We start from the raw sequence: 20,443 nt of genomic DNA, 5'->3' as shown, positions 1-20,443 counted from the left end.
TCTTACGTAAACGAAATAATCTGTATAAACATTGTCGTGTTAACATACTCCCCGGAATTCAAAACGGAAAATGTTTATTCTTTAAGTTATAAACGAATGTATTTCCAGTTACTGCTTGCTGTTTTTATTATTTTTGCGCTGTCAACGAATATATCCTGAATTATTGCTTGTTGTTTATATTTTATTTTTTTATTTTATTAACAAACATGGTTCACATAAATGTCAGCTGCAATTAACGAGAAATGATGGTATTCGCTGTAATTGGCTATTTATTGTTTCGACATAGTTAACTCGATTAATCGAGAGAATGAAAATTAGTTTCGATTGATGTGTTTCAATGTCATGTTACATAAAACATGTGTCATTATATCGGGTTCCGCAGGGGCATATCGATGCGAAACGAAATAAGATTCTGCTCGATTCACCTTTAGAAACCTTTAGAAACTTCTCAGAATTATGATATAATAATAATTACAATATAAATTAGAAAATTAGAAGAAACGAACGATAATGAACTTCAGAATATTGTTTCATTATTCATGGGACCTCATTAGAAAATAAATTTTATTAGTATTATTTTCATGTAATAAAATAGATTTTTTATTTTGAAAAACAAGTATATCTACGTGCAAAATAACATGATGCAGGTATCTACAATAATATTACAGAATCAGTTTCATAAAGTAAACACTTTGTTCGAATTTGACTTTTGAACAACTAGTTAATTTTTAAAGCTTAATAATATTAGAGCTCTTATGAACATATTTGGTGTCTTCTTAGGACTAAATTCTTAAATTGTAAAAGTCTCTAACATCTTTAAAATTCTATATACACTTTTATATATTATAAACAATTTATCATATATATTTTAACAGTACATCATATATCAACATTCATTACCAACAATAAATTTTGTACTTTTTATCCTGTATAAAAATACCATTCAATTCATAAAAAATTATTTAACAAGATAAAACATAGCAACAACATTATTTAAGTAACCATCCCCTTTTGTCGAATAGAGTCACAATGTGCAATAATTTTCGTTTATATATTAGATTATCAGATATATCTATGAAAACATTGCTACCCTCCACGTTCTCTGACTCTGAGATACTTTTCTTAGGTGCTTGAATCACTTGAGCCATCATGATACATTGATTGAATTTTACAGGCCCACAACGATTCAAAATTTCGTCGAACTTCTGCTTGGAAAATTTCTCCGTGTCTACTTTTAGCGTCTTTAACATTTTAATGAAACAAGAATAATAGAAGTCAAACATATAGTCCAGTTTGTTATCCAGAATCTCTTCGTTTGCGCTCGACACGAGAAAGAAGATCAGATCTTTCATACCGTAATCATATGTGGATAATTGAAAATCTACGATCTTCATATCGACTAGCTCTCCTTTTTCATCGTGTCGGAACATCATATTGTTCACCCAAAAGTCACTGTGAACAAATGTTGCCCAAAGTTCTTCCGGTTTCTTAAGATTTTTATTTGCCTCAAGACCGTACTCTATGGTCTTATTAACTCGATCTAAATACGGTCTAATTTCCTCCATGTTCTCTAAATCCGATTTACTTTTCCCAAACATGTCCTTAACACACTTTTCTGTGATTTCATTTGAAACGTCTAAAAATACTTCTGCCGCTATTCTTTCATATAACTGAGGTTTCTTCGTCTTTAAAGCAATAGCGAGAGCGTGTAACTTGGCTAGAGATTCGATTGCAAATTCTGTGTGCTTCTTATCCAGTCCAAAGATTCGGTCGCCCGTATCGTAGCCACTGAGTTTCAGGTTCTCCAAAATGATAGCAGCTTGTTCGTCAAATTGTTCTGGATTTTTCAAACCTAGTCTTCCCCCAAAGAACTTTGGTACCAGATCTCTTGCGTCCTTCTCGTTGACACCACTTTCTATTTGAAGGTTTGTGAATTCCTTCACCATCACGCTGTAGAATTGTAGCTCCTTCCTGAATGTCACTGGACTGTTGAACAAGCCCAATAGATAGGCGGAAGTGGGTGGAAGTTTCGCGACTAGATGAAGAGTCTCCGTTTTGTTGCTTGACCGCGTTAAGGTGACAATGATGGCCAGCATGGTGCTTCCAAAGTTTTCGCCTGGCGCGGTTAGAGGCTTCCATTCAACATGCTTTATTTGAAAATCGTTACCAAGACTTTGTCTTAAAAGCACGTCCAACTTTTGAACTGACAATGGCTCGTCTGACGGGTACATTATTTATCTGAAAGAATATTTGATGATTCTCATTGTTGTCTTGTAGATATTGAAACCTGCTTTTGCTTGAGTTTAAAGAAAACCATTATTGGGTTGGGTAATAACTTCACTCGTCTTCCACTACTGTTTGCATTTCGAAAAATGTTTGCGAAAAATATTATGAATTTTTTTTTATGAAAAACATAAATTTATAGCGAAATGAGATAAATTAGTTATGTTGATTAAGAAGTATTAAGAGATGTTATTCTTTCAACAAATCATGAATGGATTTAAGGCTCGACCTAATATATTTTATTGCATATAAAAATTAACTTATTAATCGGGACATAATGATTTCTTTACTTATGAATAACCTATATTTTAACATGTCGTTTAGTTTCTAATAAAATAAATAATTTTATATTTGTTTTTAGAGGAATGAATGATTTGTTATTAATTTTGAAATTCGCGATTATAGAATCTTCCAACTAAAGGACTTTGTTGATCGATTAAATAATATTCTAATTAGAAAATTTAATGGTAAATTTTGCTTTTAGCTGCATTATCTATTTTTCTGTTTTTTTACAATCAGCCAATTACATTATCATTTTGTATTTATTTGATTGATATTATTTGTGTGAAAAATGTTTGAATTTTTACGTAAGTAGATGATTAAAGTGAAGTACTTCGATATTAGAAATATCAGAGATTATTTTTTCGGATGGGATATTCCCATTTCTGTTATCTTACGAACAAACACGTTACGGAATAATTTGATATTATTTTGTAATAAACAAATTTTCATAATACATATACGACTGTTCGACAATACGTTCGATGTTAAGATTGTTTCGCGTGAAAATCGGTAAATATGATTTATCGTGTTCTTCCAACATAATTACAATATTTTCCCTCTATTTTTTTTCTTATTTCCTTGGATTTTTTTCTATTGTATTCAAATTTCATAGGATGTTATCTTTGAAGATCTCTATAAGCCTTGACTTATCTTGTCATATCAGAAGCACGTTATTCACAAAACCATTGTCGTAGAACGATTAATAAATAATTCCACATCACGTTAGTTATCTATTTTGCAGTCACTTGTAACAGTTGTAATAACTTCTTGCTCTCAGAAATTGCGTAATTTCTAACGCCTCCACTATGACGAGAATAATGGTTCTTCTACGACACTCACTTGTTTCTTCTGGCTTCCGTTTTCATTCAAGTACGTACATAGATGAAAAAACACGTACGTACGTATTTATATATTTTCCAGCCTATTGGAGGATTCAATATTTTCAGTACGGTTTAGAACAAAGCTAATTACGAATGTACGTATTAGAGATACGAATGAAAACCAAAGTCAGTTGAGTAGAAGTGATAACACGCTTATCAGTAATATTCGTTTTTCTTTTTGCCATGTTTACAATTTATGACTAAGTGGTGTGGACATAGGCATGTATAAATGTTGTATATCCTGTCGTCGTATAGTATTGTAATTTTTCATTCCTCATCGAGCTTTAAATCAGTTGATTTTTGCTAAATAGGGAACTAATTCTTCTAAAATAGAGAACTATTCGAATGGAAAACGGTCAAGGAAGAGAAAACACATATAATTAAAGCTAATTAAACGATTCGATTCCAAGTATCGATGAACTATCTGTTCATTGTCTCGACGCATATATGAAATGTAAATTAATTTTATAGTTCGAGTTACGCTATGCGATCGAGACAGATAAACGTGCGCGTATATGCGTAATTCTGCGTGCTGGTAATTTTGAAAAAAATTGCATCATCGAATTACCATGCATACATAGCGTGTTCCATGGCGCATTGTATCGTCTATACGCCTAACGATATAAGTAAAGACGCGTCAAGCCGCTTAAGGATACATAAACAATGCATAGTAATTCATTATTTTGCCCAGTTATTGTAAAGTATTTACACGCTTTCTTGTACGCATCGCAATTCTTTTTGCTTTTGGATATTTATCTAGACTTATATAGATAATTTCTGCTTGCTTTAAGTCTTCATAAAGACTTTTTAAAGAATTTTTTATATAAATAAATAAATATATCTGAAGAAATCTGGTGAAAAAAATGAAAAATGTCATTAATAGTGATCGAGCAATATATCAAGTATTTCTATATTTTTCGTCTATTTTAAATTAAGGGATATATATATATTTTTTAAATAAAGGGATATATGTTTATTTACAAAACGTTCTTGTCACACACATATATATATATATATAATAATTTGTTATGCTCATATATTCAAAACGATTCGTCAGCTCACATTTATTTTTATCTATATGTTTGCGAAATTACAGTTCAACCGCGAATTCTTAAAATCGTCTGTAATTTCCTATTGTTGCATATTTTCATAGTTAAAGTAAGGTCAAGCCGGTTAATTATCAGTGACTGGAGGACAACATTTGATATAAAGCTTATAGAAAAAACTTCAAATTCTTTGCTTAATTTGCACTTTGTAACTTTCCTGAGTTAGTCAACGAAATTACAGGTCACGAATATGTTATTCATTACGTATTGTTAAGTGCTTATAAGATACTGGGTTTCGTTAATGTATTTAGCTGTGTTTTTAAATGCAAATGTATTTGAAACGCATTTGCGTTTTAATCTTACGTGAACTAGATATTTAAAAGAAACTTATTAAATTTGTGAGTGTGTGCTCGAATTCGAAAGGTCTCATTAGCAAAGTGATATTTGGAAGTTCAAAAAATCAATATTTCATAGGAGAGAAAGGGAGGGGAGGGAGGGATGAAAAGAGAGAATTACGTACTTTATGAGATAGATTATGTATATAATTTAGATATATAGTTTAAAAGGATATAAACTAGCTTTTGGAATTTTGTTAAAAAAAGGAAAACGATTATAAAGATACGTTGAAAATGCAGTATTTCTAAATAATGTATTGTGTTCGATAGGTTTGATTGTGAGAATGACATAAAAGTGGTATACAATTCGACGATAATCTTCACAATTATCTATTCAGTTACATATCGTAAGTCATTGTGAGTTTTAAGGCGAAAGAAGTTATCGACTTTATAGATAAGAAATGTCGTTTCACGATATAAATTACATATTTTCGAATGCGTCGCATTTTCATCGAACTGAACGTGGTAAGTATCGATACTCTTAGCCATTTTTTAATGCGATTCCCTAAGCTATGTTAAGGACAACGAAAATTGATTTCCAAATTCGTTACACCATAATACTCGATGGAATGAAGGAACTTAATCACGCTTCGAAGTTATTACCAAGTTCAATATTTGCGTATAATTCAGAGTAAGCAAACAAATCTGATGTTATCGTGAATATGTTAAGCTGTTAATTAAACAGATCGTTGAAGCAGCTGCAGGTATGTTTGGAAATAGTTCAGGGTCTACTGTTTGAAGCGTTACATATTTTAAAATATTGTGCAAACCATTTGATGATTTAATACTCACATTTATTACTAAGTTTATTTTACTAATCCGCCACTTTGTGCATTTTGATTTCTAAACATGCCACCGTTTTATAATCTATCTTTCACCGATTGCTGTACAATATTATGTTTGTAATATGTTCGACAGATATATACATGTATACACACACTATATTCAAGTTCTGATTTTGCTCTTTTCTTTATGCATATTATAATTAGATTATAACCAGGATTTGGTTACGTACGGTAGAGAAAAATTATAATTCATGCAAATTTGTACTTTAATCTGGAATTCAGAAGTAAAATTTACTTTATTTTGTTACCTAAAAAAATTTTGTTAACTGAAAGTTGGTATATAAGGGTCTATCAATGAAGCAAATGAAATAAAATTGATAAAATACGTGTATATAGATATGTGATCTCTAAATTGGAGTTATAAAGCGTTAGTCTGTGAAATTAAAATATCATCTCAATCAATTCTTATTCATTCTATTTAGAATTAATATTCTATCTACGCAATTGATTCACTTTTTATCCGCCCCTCATCATATTTGACTCACGTAACTTCCTTATTGGATTCAATTCCAACGATAACTTCCTCATAGTGCAACATTATTAGTAAACAGCAAATATGTATGGAAATGCATATTTTTCTAGAAAATTTGTAACTCAAGCGAAACCTCAATAGAGCTTTGTTTCGCCTTTAGAAAGTTTTTAATCGCCTGTTATTTATTTTACATATTTAAATTGTTTTTTAAAGCATATATACAAATAAATACATATACATATTGTATTTTATTGCATTGTATTGTATATTTCATATTTATCCGTCATATTCATCTTGGAAAATTTAGTAATTATTGGTTACTAAATTTATTGAAAGAGGCAATTCATTAACAAGTAATTGCCACTTACAAGCTATTTATTGATTCTTCACAATTACTGAATGACGTCTAAGAAAGATCTAACGAGTACAAGTGGATATATTAGCAAAAAATTTATGCTGAAATGAAATGCAGTTTTGTAAAGAAATTAGCTTATAACTTGCGTGATGAATTCGTGAAAGTTGAGAAACTAAAATTGCTGAGAACGTTACTGGAAAAGTAAAGTTTACATATAATATATTTCATATAAAACATATAATATATCCCCGTCTAACTGATGTCGAATTAGAAGGTAATTTTAACTGATAAAAATTTCGAATTAATTGTGATTAGTTCTTCCTTGCAATACAAGTATATTAAGAGAGTCCTGGACTTTCTTGCAATAACGTATTAACTAATAATATTCGTGAATCGACAAGTAACACATTGATAGTCATAGACTCTGGTTTTATAATAGGATAATCGGATAATTTGTGGTTTATACATAACATTTCCTTGTTAAATTTTATTTTTTGTTTCATTACGAGACCTGTTTCGATTATGTAAGAAAATCTACTGCTACCGATAATTTGTACATTTATGACTAATAATCGAGACATGTACAAGAGTCGAAGTCTATTAGTTTGGATTCTAAGAAGTTTATGTATTCGTACGCACGTTATGTTTCATACTCAATTTATCAATTCATTTACGAAGAATCAGTGTTTAGTTTCTTCACCATTTATGCTTCCATTCCAAAACCATATAGAAAACACCGGAAGCTTTATATGTGTATGCGTAGGTGTATATACCCTTCATTACCATATTGCTTACCGTAACAAAAGATCGGCTTCCGTGTTCCTACGCGAAAATTAACTTTATAGTGCAATAAAGGAACATCAACGCCTCTTTTACGTTGATCTCCTCGTTTTTCCGCGAGTTTGCGGGGAACGAACTTCCGTTACATGCGAGACGTTGAGCGCATCGCAATTTTCGTGGACGAAAATTGCATGCGATGAACGTCGACCGGTATTTTTCGAATACAAAACGCTCGCGACAAATTATTTGCTACGGCAACGTGATATTTATCTCGAATGACTTCCGCGGTGCTTCTCGAACAATGTTTTTGCACGCGAATAGAAGTGGAGAGCGGTGGCGGGTCCCAATAAATTGCTAAAATTCTCTGCTGTCCGTCTAGTCGAGTTATTCATTACGCGGCTCGTCTTCGCTGTATTGTTAAAAAAAATTTTTAATTTTCATTTCTTCATTGCATAACGCGATGATACGCCATCGAGCAGAGCGTATAATTAACAGCTCTTGTGTTAAGAGGTCGGTTATTATCGACAGTGCAGAAACGCTTTTTCTATTTTTCCAAGAGTTTTTACGCAAGTTTTCGGTTTCTTCCAGTAGCGAATTGCCGATAAGATTAGAATAGAGTAATTATTCTCTTATTATTTTGAAACTACCTGATAAAAATCTCTCACCACGTGTATAAGACTCTTATCTTTTACCAGGTACGATATATGTAGATCTCTTATTGTATAAAATAAGTATCTCGTATCTGTAAAGATCGGTAGTTAAAATAATTAGACAAATTAAGAACGCTCTATGTCACTGTATATTAGGAATATGTGCATCAAGCGATTAATCCTTTGATAGTAAAATAACGAAGAATTTAAAGTGAATCATTTTGAAAATAATTATTTCCTTATCAACATTTCTTGCGTTTCTATCGTCAAATACAACATGTACATAGATTTCTCTGAATGTTCAATTATTAAGAAACTAATTAATCGGTTACAGTTTTGTACATGTATAACGGCTTAAAATGTAAAGTTCGGTTCAATATGTTGTAATATTCGATTAATATTGGTAACATTAGTGATTACTGTTTTTCAGGAGTAAATCTAGATATTAGTGATATGATATTGCTATTTTTCAGACTTAAATTTTTTTTGAGACTAGATATTAGTCTTATTCAATCCAAACACAGATATCGATATGCACTAGTTTCTCGACTACTGTTACAATATTATTATTGGAAGCAGTGCTGATATAGATATTATCATTGCAATAACGATAGCACTGACAATACGCACGTTATATACAACTATACAATGGTATACTATATAATTTTCAGAAGAATCTTGTGCCTTCTTATTTATTTAGACGATACATATCGACCGTGATTCTTTGCAAAAATGATAATTTAACAGCTGAATTGATGTACATGATCACGCAAAGTTATTACAGTTAAGTTGTCCTTTAAGACCTTTTCTAAAAAAAATTGTTTATGACGCTTGGAACTTCCAAATTATGTAGTGTTGGAAGGAGTTGACAAAGTTTTCAGTTGTAATGTCGTTTTACGTTATATTGAGCCTGTATATTGAGAACAGATTGAAAAGGATTGAAATATGTAAAATAGGAAGAGCAAATCCTAGTAGAAAGCAAAAGTGACTGTTGCAACTGTAAGCACATTTAGAAGGAAATTGCGAGATAATTCGTTCGATATTGTATTACAGTTGATCTTATGTAAGGTCCCCAGTATTTGTGTAGAGAGCAAAACGGTGATAGACATTAAATTTCTAGGAAGCAAAGATCGTTTTCTCTATTTCTATTTTCATAGTTTCGTGTAGAAATTGCAAACAAAAATTTCTGTTGATGATTATGAAAGTATAATCTAAGTCAAAAAAGTATAGAAATTGGATTTAACATTATCCCGATTAACGTCTAACTGTAAAATTCCGTAACATTGTTAAGTACAATTTACTTCATAACTATTCTATTTAATAGTGATCATTGAATTTTCCGCGATTCTAATTACGAAACTCATGCAATGCATGTGTAGCAAAGGTTATTATTAGGTAAATTCAAGATGATGAGATGATTATGATAAATAAGAATAAGCGGAAAACTATGAGGATGACTGTGATGGTGAGAAAAGGTACATTTTCGTGTATTGCCTCCGAGAAGAATCGATTATCACGATGGCGCTGTTTTTTTCATTTTTTGTTTTCAATTAGCTTCCGCAGAATTAAAAACAACACGTGTGTTAAATACAGTGACAAATAACCTTCATTTTTTCTAAACGATATAACCTTATCATTTTTACAAATATTCCAGAATATTACATACAAATTTCCACTTTTATGAATATGGAAATCTTCTTTACTTCTTAGATTTTTTAATAATTACTCGATCCTAGATATTTTCTTTATTTTTTTCCAAGTTATGTATGTTCTGTAATTTTTAAGATTAACTTCTGCACGTTAGATTTTGTCATAAATCCATATAAATGCACAGTCTAACTAGGACAATGCAAATGTTCATTTCAATAAATGAGCCTCTGATAACGTACGAATTATCCCAAAAATACATGGACAATTATAACATTAATTTCCTTCCTTACACGTGAGTATATTCGTGAAACTTTACTATATTGTTAAAGTATACTTCTATAAAGTTAAAGTATATCGTATACTTTAGTCGCTATAAAGAGTTTATTTCAATGGAATAATTGGTTTCGTAGTAAGTTAGTTAAAAATGACTGGTTTCAATATTGTCAAGATAACGCAATCACTTAAAGTAGAGAAGCAGCCAATAGCCACGGGAAGCCGTCTCATTCAATCAATCTTCATCTCGATCGCGACAAGACTCGAGAAAACGTGATAATGTAAACTGAACGTGATGAGCCTTAATTAATCGATATCATCTTGACTTGTATGTTTTCTGAAACACGATTTTTCCAAACGTTCAAATGCGTTCGGTTTCACCGGTCCTCTCCAAGAAAAATTCTTTGTACACGATCGCTGATACAATTTTCAACCTTGACTTTTAATAGATTATTGTTTCGTTTGAAAAAAATATCAAAGTGGCAAGCAGTAATTCTTGTTGTCATAGAGTTGATCAGATATCTACTTCCTATTGTGTTAATTACATTTCCCTCATAAATATTTACGATATACCCACTTGTATTTCAACGTTCCTTTACTACAGACAAACAGAGTTAAACTGTTAGCAAGGGAAATGTACTGTGTTGATTACACCTAATGAGATTATCAAAGAAGAAACATTAGGTTTTAATCGATGTTCTATTAGATGCTCTGATAAGATCGTTTGCGTTTCTTTAAAAGATCATCGATGGATCGTCGTATTACGTTTGCTCGTATCTTTAAATTTTATTTAAAAAGGTAGAAAATATTGGAAGCTTTGAATGGTGTTAATTTAATAGGTAGGAACTGAAAAAATTAATTATGTGCAAAATTAAAACAGATACAATAAATATTAGATTGTGTAACAAATCTGTTCGTATCTCTTTTAAAAGAGCATGTATGATCATCGTACACAGCATACATTGCGCCAAATTTTCGAAGAAAAGATCATTCAATTTTAATAGATATTCTAATCAAAAAAATCGAGGAAGAAAGGTCTATTAAATATACCTACATATACGTGTTAAATGTATTTTTCAATCAATTATTTGGAATACCATGAAATTTTTATTTGTTTGGTAAATATAAAAGTTTAAATCTAACCATTAAATTAAATTACTATTGGACTAGATTAAAACAAACTAACAAAGTTCTTTAAGAGCTATTAGAATTATCAATTGAAACGTAGCTAATGACTGAAACTGTTCTATTTATGTCCGAATCTTCCGGTTGGATTTGCTCGATTCACGCTTTTTTCATAAATCTCTCCTCAGTTGATTTCTTTCCTTAAAATTCATTATTAATAATTGCATTTCTATTTAAAAAAAATTTTCTATTTTAAAAACGCGCAAAGCATAAAATATTCAGAGTATGCAATGATGCACGGTTAATTGCGTATCATTATAAAGGTTAATAACAGATGTGAGAATAAATTTATCAATTTTCTATAAATGGATGCATTTACATAAACATTCGATTCTCCATAAAAGTCTCGCATTTGCATAAATATTCGCTGTCAACTATTGTAGTGGAGACAATGTTTCTTTTGAAATCGTTTAAAATGACTTTTAAGAAGAAGAAAAAGCTTTTCCATTCGGACAATTAAGAAAATTCAAGTGGCTCTTTATTTCGCAAAAAAAAAAAAAATACCTTTAAGCTCTAGCTGCACATTCAAAATCGGTTTCGATCGTTCACTCGGTTGTTTCTAATAACTGGCACTCTCTGTTTGACTTCACGCGAATCGGACGAATAAAATACAACCACGTCAAATGGTTAAAAAACACTGTTAAACAGTCCGTCGTTTGGACGAGACTAACGTCGCTAGAAGCGGACACTATTTATAGTCTGCGCAACGCATCAAGAAATCTAACGTAACGCGATAACTGTCGCACATTCGTCGGAAGTTCTAATGACACAATTCATCTATATCAATTCAATTTGTAAAAAGGGAAATAAACAAAAGTAAAAAGCAAACGATAGGGAAAAAGAGGTTGCAATTATTTGTTTATGAATCACCTTTTTTAAGGACGTAACTGTTGCTATCTAAATTGGTGACTCATTTTAGAATACTTTCGTAGTTGAATATATTAGATATAAAACGATATTAAGGATAATATCGTTTTATGGATAAATTGTAACACCATTCAAAAACGTTTTTTTGGGGGGGTATATTTCTTGATAAACTGGCAAATTCTATAGTTGAGAATAATACAATTTTGTGGGTTTTATAATATTTCTTCCTATAATCATACTTGATAAAGTGCAAAGGGTTAAACGTGTGATTCTGCGACGATTTCTGTGTTTTACTTGTTCGATAAGCTGGTGGTTCGTTTTGAAGATGTTTTCATGCAATTGGAAATTACATTATTCAGTGTATCACTGAATTTTAAGAAAATTTCTAACGAAGGCATCAAGATTTCATTACACATTGGCTCTCAGGAATAATTGCATATTCGTGTGTTCTTCTTATATCAATTCATATTTGGAAAAAATGTTATAAAAGTGATTGGAAATATTATGATGAGGATGGTTAAAGGTATCTTGTATCTCACCTAGACAATTTCTTAATACGTAAAATGCTTTAAAAGAAATTATAGAAGCTCGATTCGAAGAATTTTCGTATTTTAGCTTCTAATGAAACTAGTGTAAACCAGTTTCTCATTAAGAAAGATACATAAAATTTATACGAACATCGCTTTTATCAAATACTGTATGAAACTTCAAAGTAACCAGCTGTTACTTGCGTTACATTAGTCAAAGTTTTATTTGAAAAAATAACATTTTATATATATCAATTTAATATAAAATGAGCGAGAACAAAACATCTTTGGTAGCTCCGACGAAATTGTAATAGGAGAAAAGCGTTCCGTTCCTTACACTTCGTTGAATGAACGTAAAAAGTGACTCACTGACTTCCTCTCTGCAGCAGTTCTCTAATTATAAAGATATTTGACCGAGAGAAAGTGTCGGCCAGTAAAATTACGATACTTTTTTATTATCCGATCTATTTACTATCCGATCGATTCATTTTCTCTCCCCTCTATTATTACTTTTATTCATCATTTGCAATCTGTTGACAATTTATTTTTCTGTTTTGATTTATTTTTCTATCTATCTGTTTATTATTTTGTTTTATTTATCTATTTCTCACTTCCGTTACATTGGTCGGATAATAATTAATGTTATTAAAACCTAATTTAAACTTAGAAACCTAGTGACGATTGATCATGCTACTCTGTTTGTACGAGACAGTTTTACCGGTTACCTTGACATTTGGGGTAGTTTCATAGTTTTTAAGGAGTTCTTAACGAAGAAGAGAAACATTATGTTATTTACTTGTCTCTTAACATTTGAGGCTTACGACTTCCAGACCATATCTAAACGAGACGAAAACATTATACGGTTTAATTAGATTCATTCTTGAGTTTCCTTAACTCTTCGGGTCAACTCACTGCCTTCAACGATACTTTAACGAAGCGAAGATTGTGTACCATCTATATCGGTCCTTTGCAATTTAAACAAATTTTTGATGGAAATATCCGCTAATCAAATTTTCTATTAGGAATAAATTTCACCGAAGCGTTATAATAAAGTATGCACGATTTATTATTTATTATTTATGTATCATGTAGAAAAAATAAAAATTAAAAAATGAAGAGGTAAATGTTATACTATACGCTGTGGATGATTGAATTATTCATTGGATAATTGCTCACATTGAGATTCAGTAGAAAAATTATAGTAAAGTAAAGATAATCTGCTATTTAAATATGTACATTTGTGTATGTGAAATGAGGCAATAGTGTCATTCGTTGCAATATCATTATTTAATGATGTTATTAGATAATACGAAATATTGTTAGAAAATGTAGAAAAGTTTTCCAAAGGAAGAATCAAGGCGTTATTATCAATGTAAATCTTTTACTAAATTAAATAAATACTACCGCAAGACTTGTAATAATAAAATCTATGAATAGTTTTCTGGATATATTAAATATGCTAAAATAAAGTGATAGTACTATATATTTATTATTTATTATTATTTATATAAATTCAAATTGTATTTTTCATTTAGAAACAGTTCATCTGTATACATAGCATATCTGTATATCTATATGTATATTGCATACTTATATAAAATCACAATTCTGTGTGACTATAATGAATTCTAGTGAAACGAGGTTTAGAACACTCGTAATTCAATAATAAATAAAGAACAAAGAATATGATGAATATTTATGTTCATAAAATAAAATAAAATAAAATAAAATTGTTCGTATTTGAAGAATAAAAGTAATTTTCAAAGACATTCAAATGATAATATCTTAATAATATTTAGTATTTCAACAAAAGATCGATCTTGAGAATTTGCAAATATTAAGCAGGAAACGTTACGCGCATTTAAAATATGCTTAATCAGCGTGCATCGCATGTAAATTTATTAAAGCAATGAAGTCTCACAAGTTCTGACAAGGTGGCATCGTTTTTTCGCACACGAAAAAGCAGCAATGTTCCTGATATAACTGCAATAGTTTTCCAATCGATCACTTGCATAGGCAAGTCAGCAAGTCTTCTTGTCAGTCAGTTTTGCAATTACGCAATCGCGGTCAGACAACTGACTGCACGACCGATCGGTGATCGCGTTGCATCGATCGTTCGATGTATCAAGCGGAACTTTGGGAGTTTTAGAGTTTAGAGTTTTGGCATGACAATCTGCAATGTTCTAGAAATCTTGGAAATTTGAAGCTTTGAAGAAATATTAAATATTGAAATTATGACATTCAAACTTGGAAGTTTTTGTAAGATGATTCAGTTTAATAAATCTTAAAATTTGACAATTACACATATAATTATTTATTATATTATCATCTTGTTTCTATATAGGTATTTTATACTTACGAAAAATGCGACGAGTGTATGTTACGATATAATGTTGTTGGACGATGATGAATTTAGAATTTTCGTCGAATCTCGATTCTGCACATCAACTAAAATAAAAAAAAAAATAAATAAATAAGACTTGCGAGTTGCGTAGGAAGACAATTTTATCATCAAAATCTTAGGAACCCTAACAATTTTTAGAACCTTGTGCCTTGTATGTGTTTGAAAGAATTTCTAAGATCTTAAACAAAATCTTCGAAATCCAAATAACCTTTAATCGTCTACAGTATTAACAACTTATCGCTGTGTCATTGTATCTTGTTAGGCGTATATGCGTTCCATAACATTGTGATTAAATAATCTTTTTATTGCAATTATAATTAGTCATCAGGCTTCAACCGTGATAAATTATAATTGCCTTTTCTTGTAATCAATCGAAATCCTAATCGCAAAAAGCCAGAAACTTGCATAAAATCTTAGAAATCGAAACAACGATTTTCAGCAATCTTGCACCAAATCTTCGAGACCCAAACAATTCTTAAAATCTAAGCCCAAATCGTACAAGTCCAAACAATTGTTAACAAATCTTAGACACTCAACTAAACTCACCAGACATTCTACAGATATCGCCAAACTCTAGCAAAAAAGAAAACAAAGAAATATTTTTGGCATATTATGCTCAAAGCTGGGATACGTAACAGCTCGAAGCTCGACCCAGTTTCTAAATTTCTCGTTGACGTAGCTAAACCGAACAACACTGAATGAAACGGTCTGAATCTTCCCTTATCAAAACGTTATCACTGATAGATAAGGGTTTTTTCTTTATTTACGAACAAGTAAAATACCTGTTGCAGCGCCGAAAGAGTTGACAGGTAATTGCAGAAACGGCTGAATGCGGCCGTCTGGTACAGCGATGTCGTGACAACTGAGCTAAGCTTCGTTACCGTTTGACTTTGACCCCTATTCTCCCTCTTTTCGACGTTCATTGATGGTATCCCCATCCTCTAACTTCGATAAAGATTAAATTCGAATGATACGCATTAGAGGAAGCGCGGATTACACTCTGAGCGAGGAGCACGGGGGGATGACCGTTGATGCGCTCACCGTTATGATATACTGACTCACGTTATTAAATCGTTTCGAGTGATTAAGGTGAGATAAATTTAATTTTAAATTAAATTTTGCCAAAACATTTATTTAATTCCTCGTTACGGTCAGCAACAAAGACATTTTTTAAATTTATTCTATCGATTCAAAATGATGTTTGAAGTGTGTCATAATAAGAAAAAATTTGTTCATAAGTGGCTAAAAAGAGAAGATATTATCGATGATCAAACCCCTGATGATTTGCTGTAATTTAAAATTCTTAATGAAATAAAAAGGGCAAAACTTACTAAGTGATCTAATAACTTTGTACTCGTCGTTTGACGTCAGACTTTAGAGAAGCTTTTAAGTCACGGGATTTTGGGCAAACCCGCGCGCCTAAATACCTTGGATTTCGGTAGTTAATGAATGTCACTAGGTGTAAGCTTTCCTACGTTCAAGGTTCTAGTTAGGAAGTTTGTTAAGCCTCGCTGCTACGGTTTACAAATTAAACAGACTTTTGGTCCTCAGGCAACTTTCCACTTGTTCTCTTGTTAGAGGGACACGTTCTCGATGGTTCGCTACTAGTTTCAATTCTACCGCATAGCTGTAATTTAAAACTATATATAACTATAATAACGACACAGTAGTAAAGATATGCGACGACAATCGTGTGGTGTGACGTGCATTGCGTTCAACTCATTGAAATTTCCGGCCTCAACGTTCGATCTGTCAAACACGAAACATGACCGTACGCAATGTACTAACAATGAAGTAACTCAACTTAACAAGGTGCTAAATAGCTCTCGATTAGGTGTTACGTTTATTATAGGAGTTTTGTAGTTTTGTCATGCCTTGTTTCCAGAATACAGCCGCATATAATGCGAAGGAGCAAAACGAGAGGCTAACTGATATCGAAGACATGGATTCGCCTGGCATGGGGATCAACGCAAGAACAATTCCACCATTGTGCTACGGAAGAAACATGACATTCCCGCGGCCAGCCTCTTCTTGTAGCCACAGACACGAGCTTCCAGCCATTGTCACCGAGGGTGAAAGCTGTAGACGTCTTGCGGAGGTAAGCAGATACTATTAGTCAGGAAGAACAACATTTATATGTACTTCGTTACACTGCGTATGTTTATGCATTTATGGGAAATTTTTAGAATACCCATAATATATAGAGATATATAAAATATGGGTACATGTAAAACGCTCGTGATATTTAGTAGGTGGAATAAATTTCTATTTAGATTGCATCTTTTAGTTTCTCTTATAAAACTAGGAAATTGCTATGAGAATTAATCGATCATTTTTATCGCTTCTTTCTTTAAAGAAAAAGATTTAATAAATTTTGAAGTACATGAAAAATCTCACATTGGCTATTTTGACTATCTCGATAGTTCCAATGTTAAATTAAAAACCTCCAAATTATCATGATAAATTCGATGAAAAATCTAGTATTTCGACCACTTTGATAGCTTCAATTCTAAAAAAAATTCAATTTAAAAAATTTTCAAATTCTATAAAAAGTCACGAGTCAACGTTCCGCCATTTCAATTACTTTAACAATACCATTAAATACTTCGATAGTTCTATTGTTAAATTAAATTAAATTGAATTAAATAAAAATTCGAAATTTCAAATTCCTCTCAAATGGAAATATTACACATCTGTAAAATCAATCTCTATCTTTCCATCTCGCTTCAGCAACAAGAGAACAATTCGTGTAGCGATGGACAACTGTCGGGTGTGATGCCGGATGTGGCGATGGCGACAGCCTCTTTCGGAGCATTGCAGCTGATCGAGGAGCAAGAATTGGAGCTGGACCTAGGGGATGGAGCTTCTCATCTTCTGCAGCACGTTTCGCCATCGAATGGAACGATGGGCTCCCACAGATCATCGCTTCCTCATCCCCATCAGAGGCACTACACTGGCCCGCCTCCTCCTCCGTACATGTACCACCGAGCTGGCACTGCCTTACCAAGATTTATTTAAGATTTCTAAGAGATAAGAGGACTGTATGGCAACTATAACCACCCTTAATCGGGTCGTTCGTTTCGACGAACGAAATGGAATCACTAGGTGTACTCTTCATGTACTGCCGAGTTTGTTTTCTCAGAAGTTAGACTAGCAAAAGAAATATCTCTTGGTTGGTCTCGCGAGGGTTCAAATGAAATTAGATGAATTTAAAGGTTGGATATTTTGATTAAATATTGCTGTTGTCTGCGACCGTATAGGACGCTTCTGAGAAATATAGTTGTAGACGTTTAGAATTATTAATTTGTGTACCTGGCACTTCGAGGCACTTGATCTCGTTAGACGAGAACATTACGAATCGAAGGCTCGTATAAAAGATGATCCTTGTTCGTGTTTGTCTCTCTTCAGAGTGATAAGATACTTGAGCAATTTTTTGTTGCGTTTAATACGTTTCAATTCTTCTAAACGAAATATTTGTTATATCATATAATCGTAAGTGTCGGTAAATTTTCGTTCGATGGTAAATCTAACATTTGATTATTAGAACGTGTTTGAAAAGTAAAAAATTTTTTACACAGATCATTTTGTTATGAGCTCCTCGGTTAACACTATTATCTATTAATACTAACAACATATAATAATATGTTAATACAATATTCGGATACCGCGATGTTAGGTCAGTAAGTCTTCGAATGCTCGAGGAGACGCTGTAACTGGAAAATTATCCAAGCATCCTACACAGTCGTGCAAAATACGTATTAAAATGGCTATTCTAAGGCGATTCGTCCAAATTTCATTCCAATCTTCGACACCAATCTCAGGGCCTTTTCCTCCGCTAAAGAAGTTCAAATCCTAGAAGTATTTTATACTTCGGCGAACGCGAATGGGGCCCGTCCGCTGCACGAGGTGTTAGTTTTTAATTACTTTGTAAAAGGGCGCCTAAAAGGTGGACACTTCGTGCATGTCTCGCGTCGCGAGTATTCACGATATACGAAATCATTTGAGGTCAACGATTGATTCGTTGAAACGATCGATATTGGTAGGGCGCCTGCCCAGGCTTCTGTGATACACGAAGACGTACTTCTTGTGGTTCATATCGCGGCGAAGATTAAGCATGCTGCGCGTTGATGAAATAAAACTTCTTTCTTGCGGGTACAAATTTACTGATACGACGAAGAAGAATACTATTGTACGTACTGGTTTATTTAAGCGCAGCTTAACGAACGTAGAGGACCCCTTGATTTCCAGGATACTTATGCAGAATATCTCAGGGTTTAACAACTGTGTCGACGTATCTTATGATGTCAGTAAGCAAAAAATGTTATATAAATATAGGTCATTTAAAGTTTTATTAAAAAGTTACGATAAATGAAGGTCATGGAAGAATGATACGATATATTACACCTGTTGTTTTTCATATGAGTTCGATTTTAAAATCCAATATCTGGTCAACCTATCGGTTCTTGGGTTTCCTAAAAAAATATTTATAAAAAAAAATATCCATATTTTAAATGTTGAATTTTCCATAAAACTTCATGTATTTATCACTTATTGCTAAAAGGTCAGTATATTTGAATTGAACAGTTTGTTCCTGCTTTTAACTATATTATATCAAAGTACACTCTTTTATCCATTAAATAATATGAGAATTAGAAAATCAAAAATATTGTACTTATCATATATTTTTCCTGCAACTTTTATACGATATATGAAGGGAACAGTAATGGACTTACGATTACTAAATATGATACAACATAAGAATAAATTTACGATCGATGTAACCATTAGCTGTTAATACCTTAAATTGCATTTTAACAAAGCTATAAACGACTTACGTTTATATAATATTTTGTGTTTGATTAAAGTTCAACCGTTAAACCCTAAAACGTTCTGTATATATATAAATATAAATATAGATATAAATATATATATATTTATAATTGTAAGCCGGATTCGGGAGACAATTCAATCGTGGAAAGTTCATGCTTGTTAGGTACAATCATGTAATAATAAATGTAACTTCTAGGTGCAGACGCGTGCGAAATGCAGATGCAGCTGTGGTTCATGTACATACGGGCACCGTGTATATGTACATGTGTGGATACAAATTGCGTGTGACTATGTGTTAGGTACACAAATGCGCGAGCTCTCTAAGTACCATTTAAAGTGTTAATTAGACGATTATGTCGCCGATGTTGCGAGAATGAATGAGTGAATTGTCGAAGAAAAGAAAAAGCGATAGAATGTATGAGAGAAGAAAGAATGAGTTCTGAGAAAGGACGAGAGATATAGAGAAATTGACAAATGAAGAATTTCAAGAGAGAAAGAGAGAGTGTTATCATGGTGGAGTGGAAGAGAAAGAGAATGAAGGTCACACGGAACGTGCAGGTATATATGATCAGTGTTTCTGAACAGTCATTGTTCTTTATTTAAATTGAAATGCCGCTGTGGGGTATGACCTTTGCTAATTCATATTACCTATGATATTCAATAAAAATTATTTAAATATTAGTAGATGCACTTTATCTTCGAGCAGCGTATCATTAAA

At 32.1% G+C, this 20,443-nt stretch overlaps 3 protein-coding genes across 11 annotated transcripts in view; 1 reads left to right on the top strand and 2 right to left on the bottom strand.

The window, feature by feature from the left end:
• LOC100647853 (GTP-binding protein 2) overlaps positions 1-15,832 on the bottom strand; it is a 29,509-nt gene extending 13,677 nt beyond the window's left edge. For 3 of the 4 annotated variants that reach the window (XR_007225018.1, XR_007225019.1, XM_048408281.1), the window contains exons 1-2: positions 15,678-15,832; positions 14,851-14,939 (exon numbers count right to left, since the gene is read on the bottom strand). The gene's annotated coding sequence lies outside the window, so the exon portion shown is untranslated. The other variant, XM_048408282.1, reaches the window with a different exon arrangement.
• The window catches only part of LOC100647342 (BTB/POZ domain-containing protein 7), a 29,243-nt gene extending 8,837 nt beyond the window's left edge, over positions 1-20,406 (top strand). For all 5 annotated transcript variants that reach the window (XM_012311311.3, XM_048408277.1, XM_048408278.1 and 2 more), the window contains 2 exons: positions 16,781-16,993; positions 17,626-20,406. In XM_012311311.3, coding sequence (XP_012166701.1) covers positions 16,781-16,993; positions 17,626-17,913 — 501 coding nt within the window. In that variant the 3' untranslated portion in view covers positions 17,914-20,406. The remainder of the gene's footprint in view (positions 1-16,780; positions 16,994-17,625) is intronic.
• LOC100647465 lies at positions 161-11,772 on the bottom strand. Of its 2 annotated transcripts, XM_012311310.3 has the most exons (3): positions 11,602-11,772; positions 5,680-5,943; positions 161-2,238 (listed from the first exon to the last, which is right to left on the bottom strand). In XM_012311310.3, exon 3 carries the CDS (start codon positions 2,229-2,231, stop codon positions 990-992), a length of 1,242 nt encoding a protein of 413 aa, XP_012166700.1. In that variant the 5' UTR covers positions 2,232-2,238; positions 5,680-5,943; positions 11,602-11,772; the 3' UTR covers positions 161-989. The 2 variants fall into 2 exon arrangements, with proteins under 2 accessions (XP_012166700.1, XP_003397322.1); XM_003397274.4 differs by lacking the exon at positions 5,680-5,943 and having other exon boundaries at positions 11,602-11,771.
• Positions 20,407-20,443: the final 37 nt, after the last annotated feature.

This window comes from Bombus terrestris, chromosome 8, assembly GCF_910591885.1.
Source record: "Bombus terrestris chromosome 8, iyBomTerr1.2, whole genome shotgun sequence".
Taxonomy (NCBI): Eukaryota; Metazoa; Arthropoda; class Insecta; order Hymenoptera; family Apidae; genus Bombus; species Bombus terrestris.
Note: the sequence above shows the minus strand (reverse complement) of the source record. Positions and strands in the feature narration are given on the sequence as shown.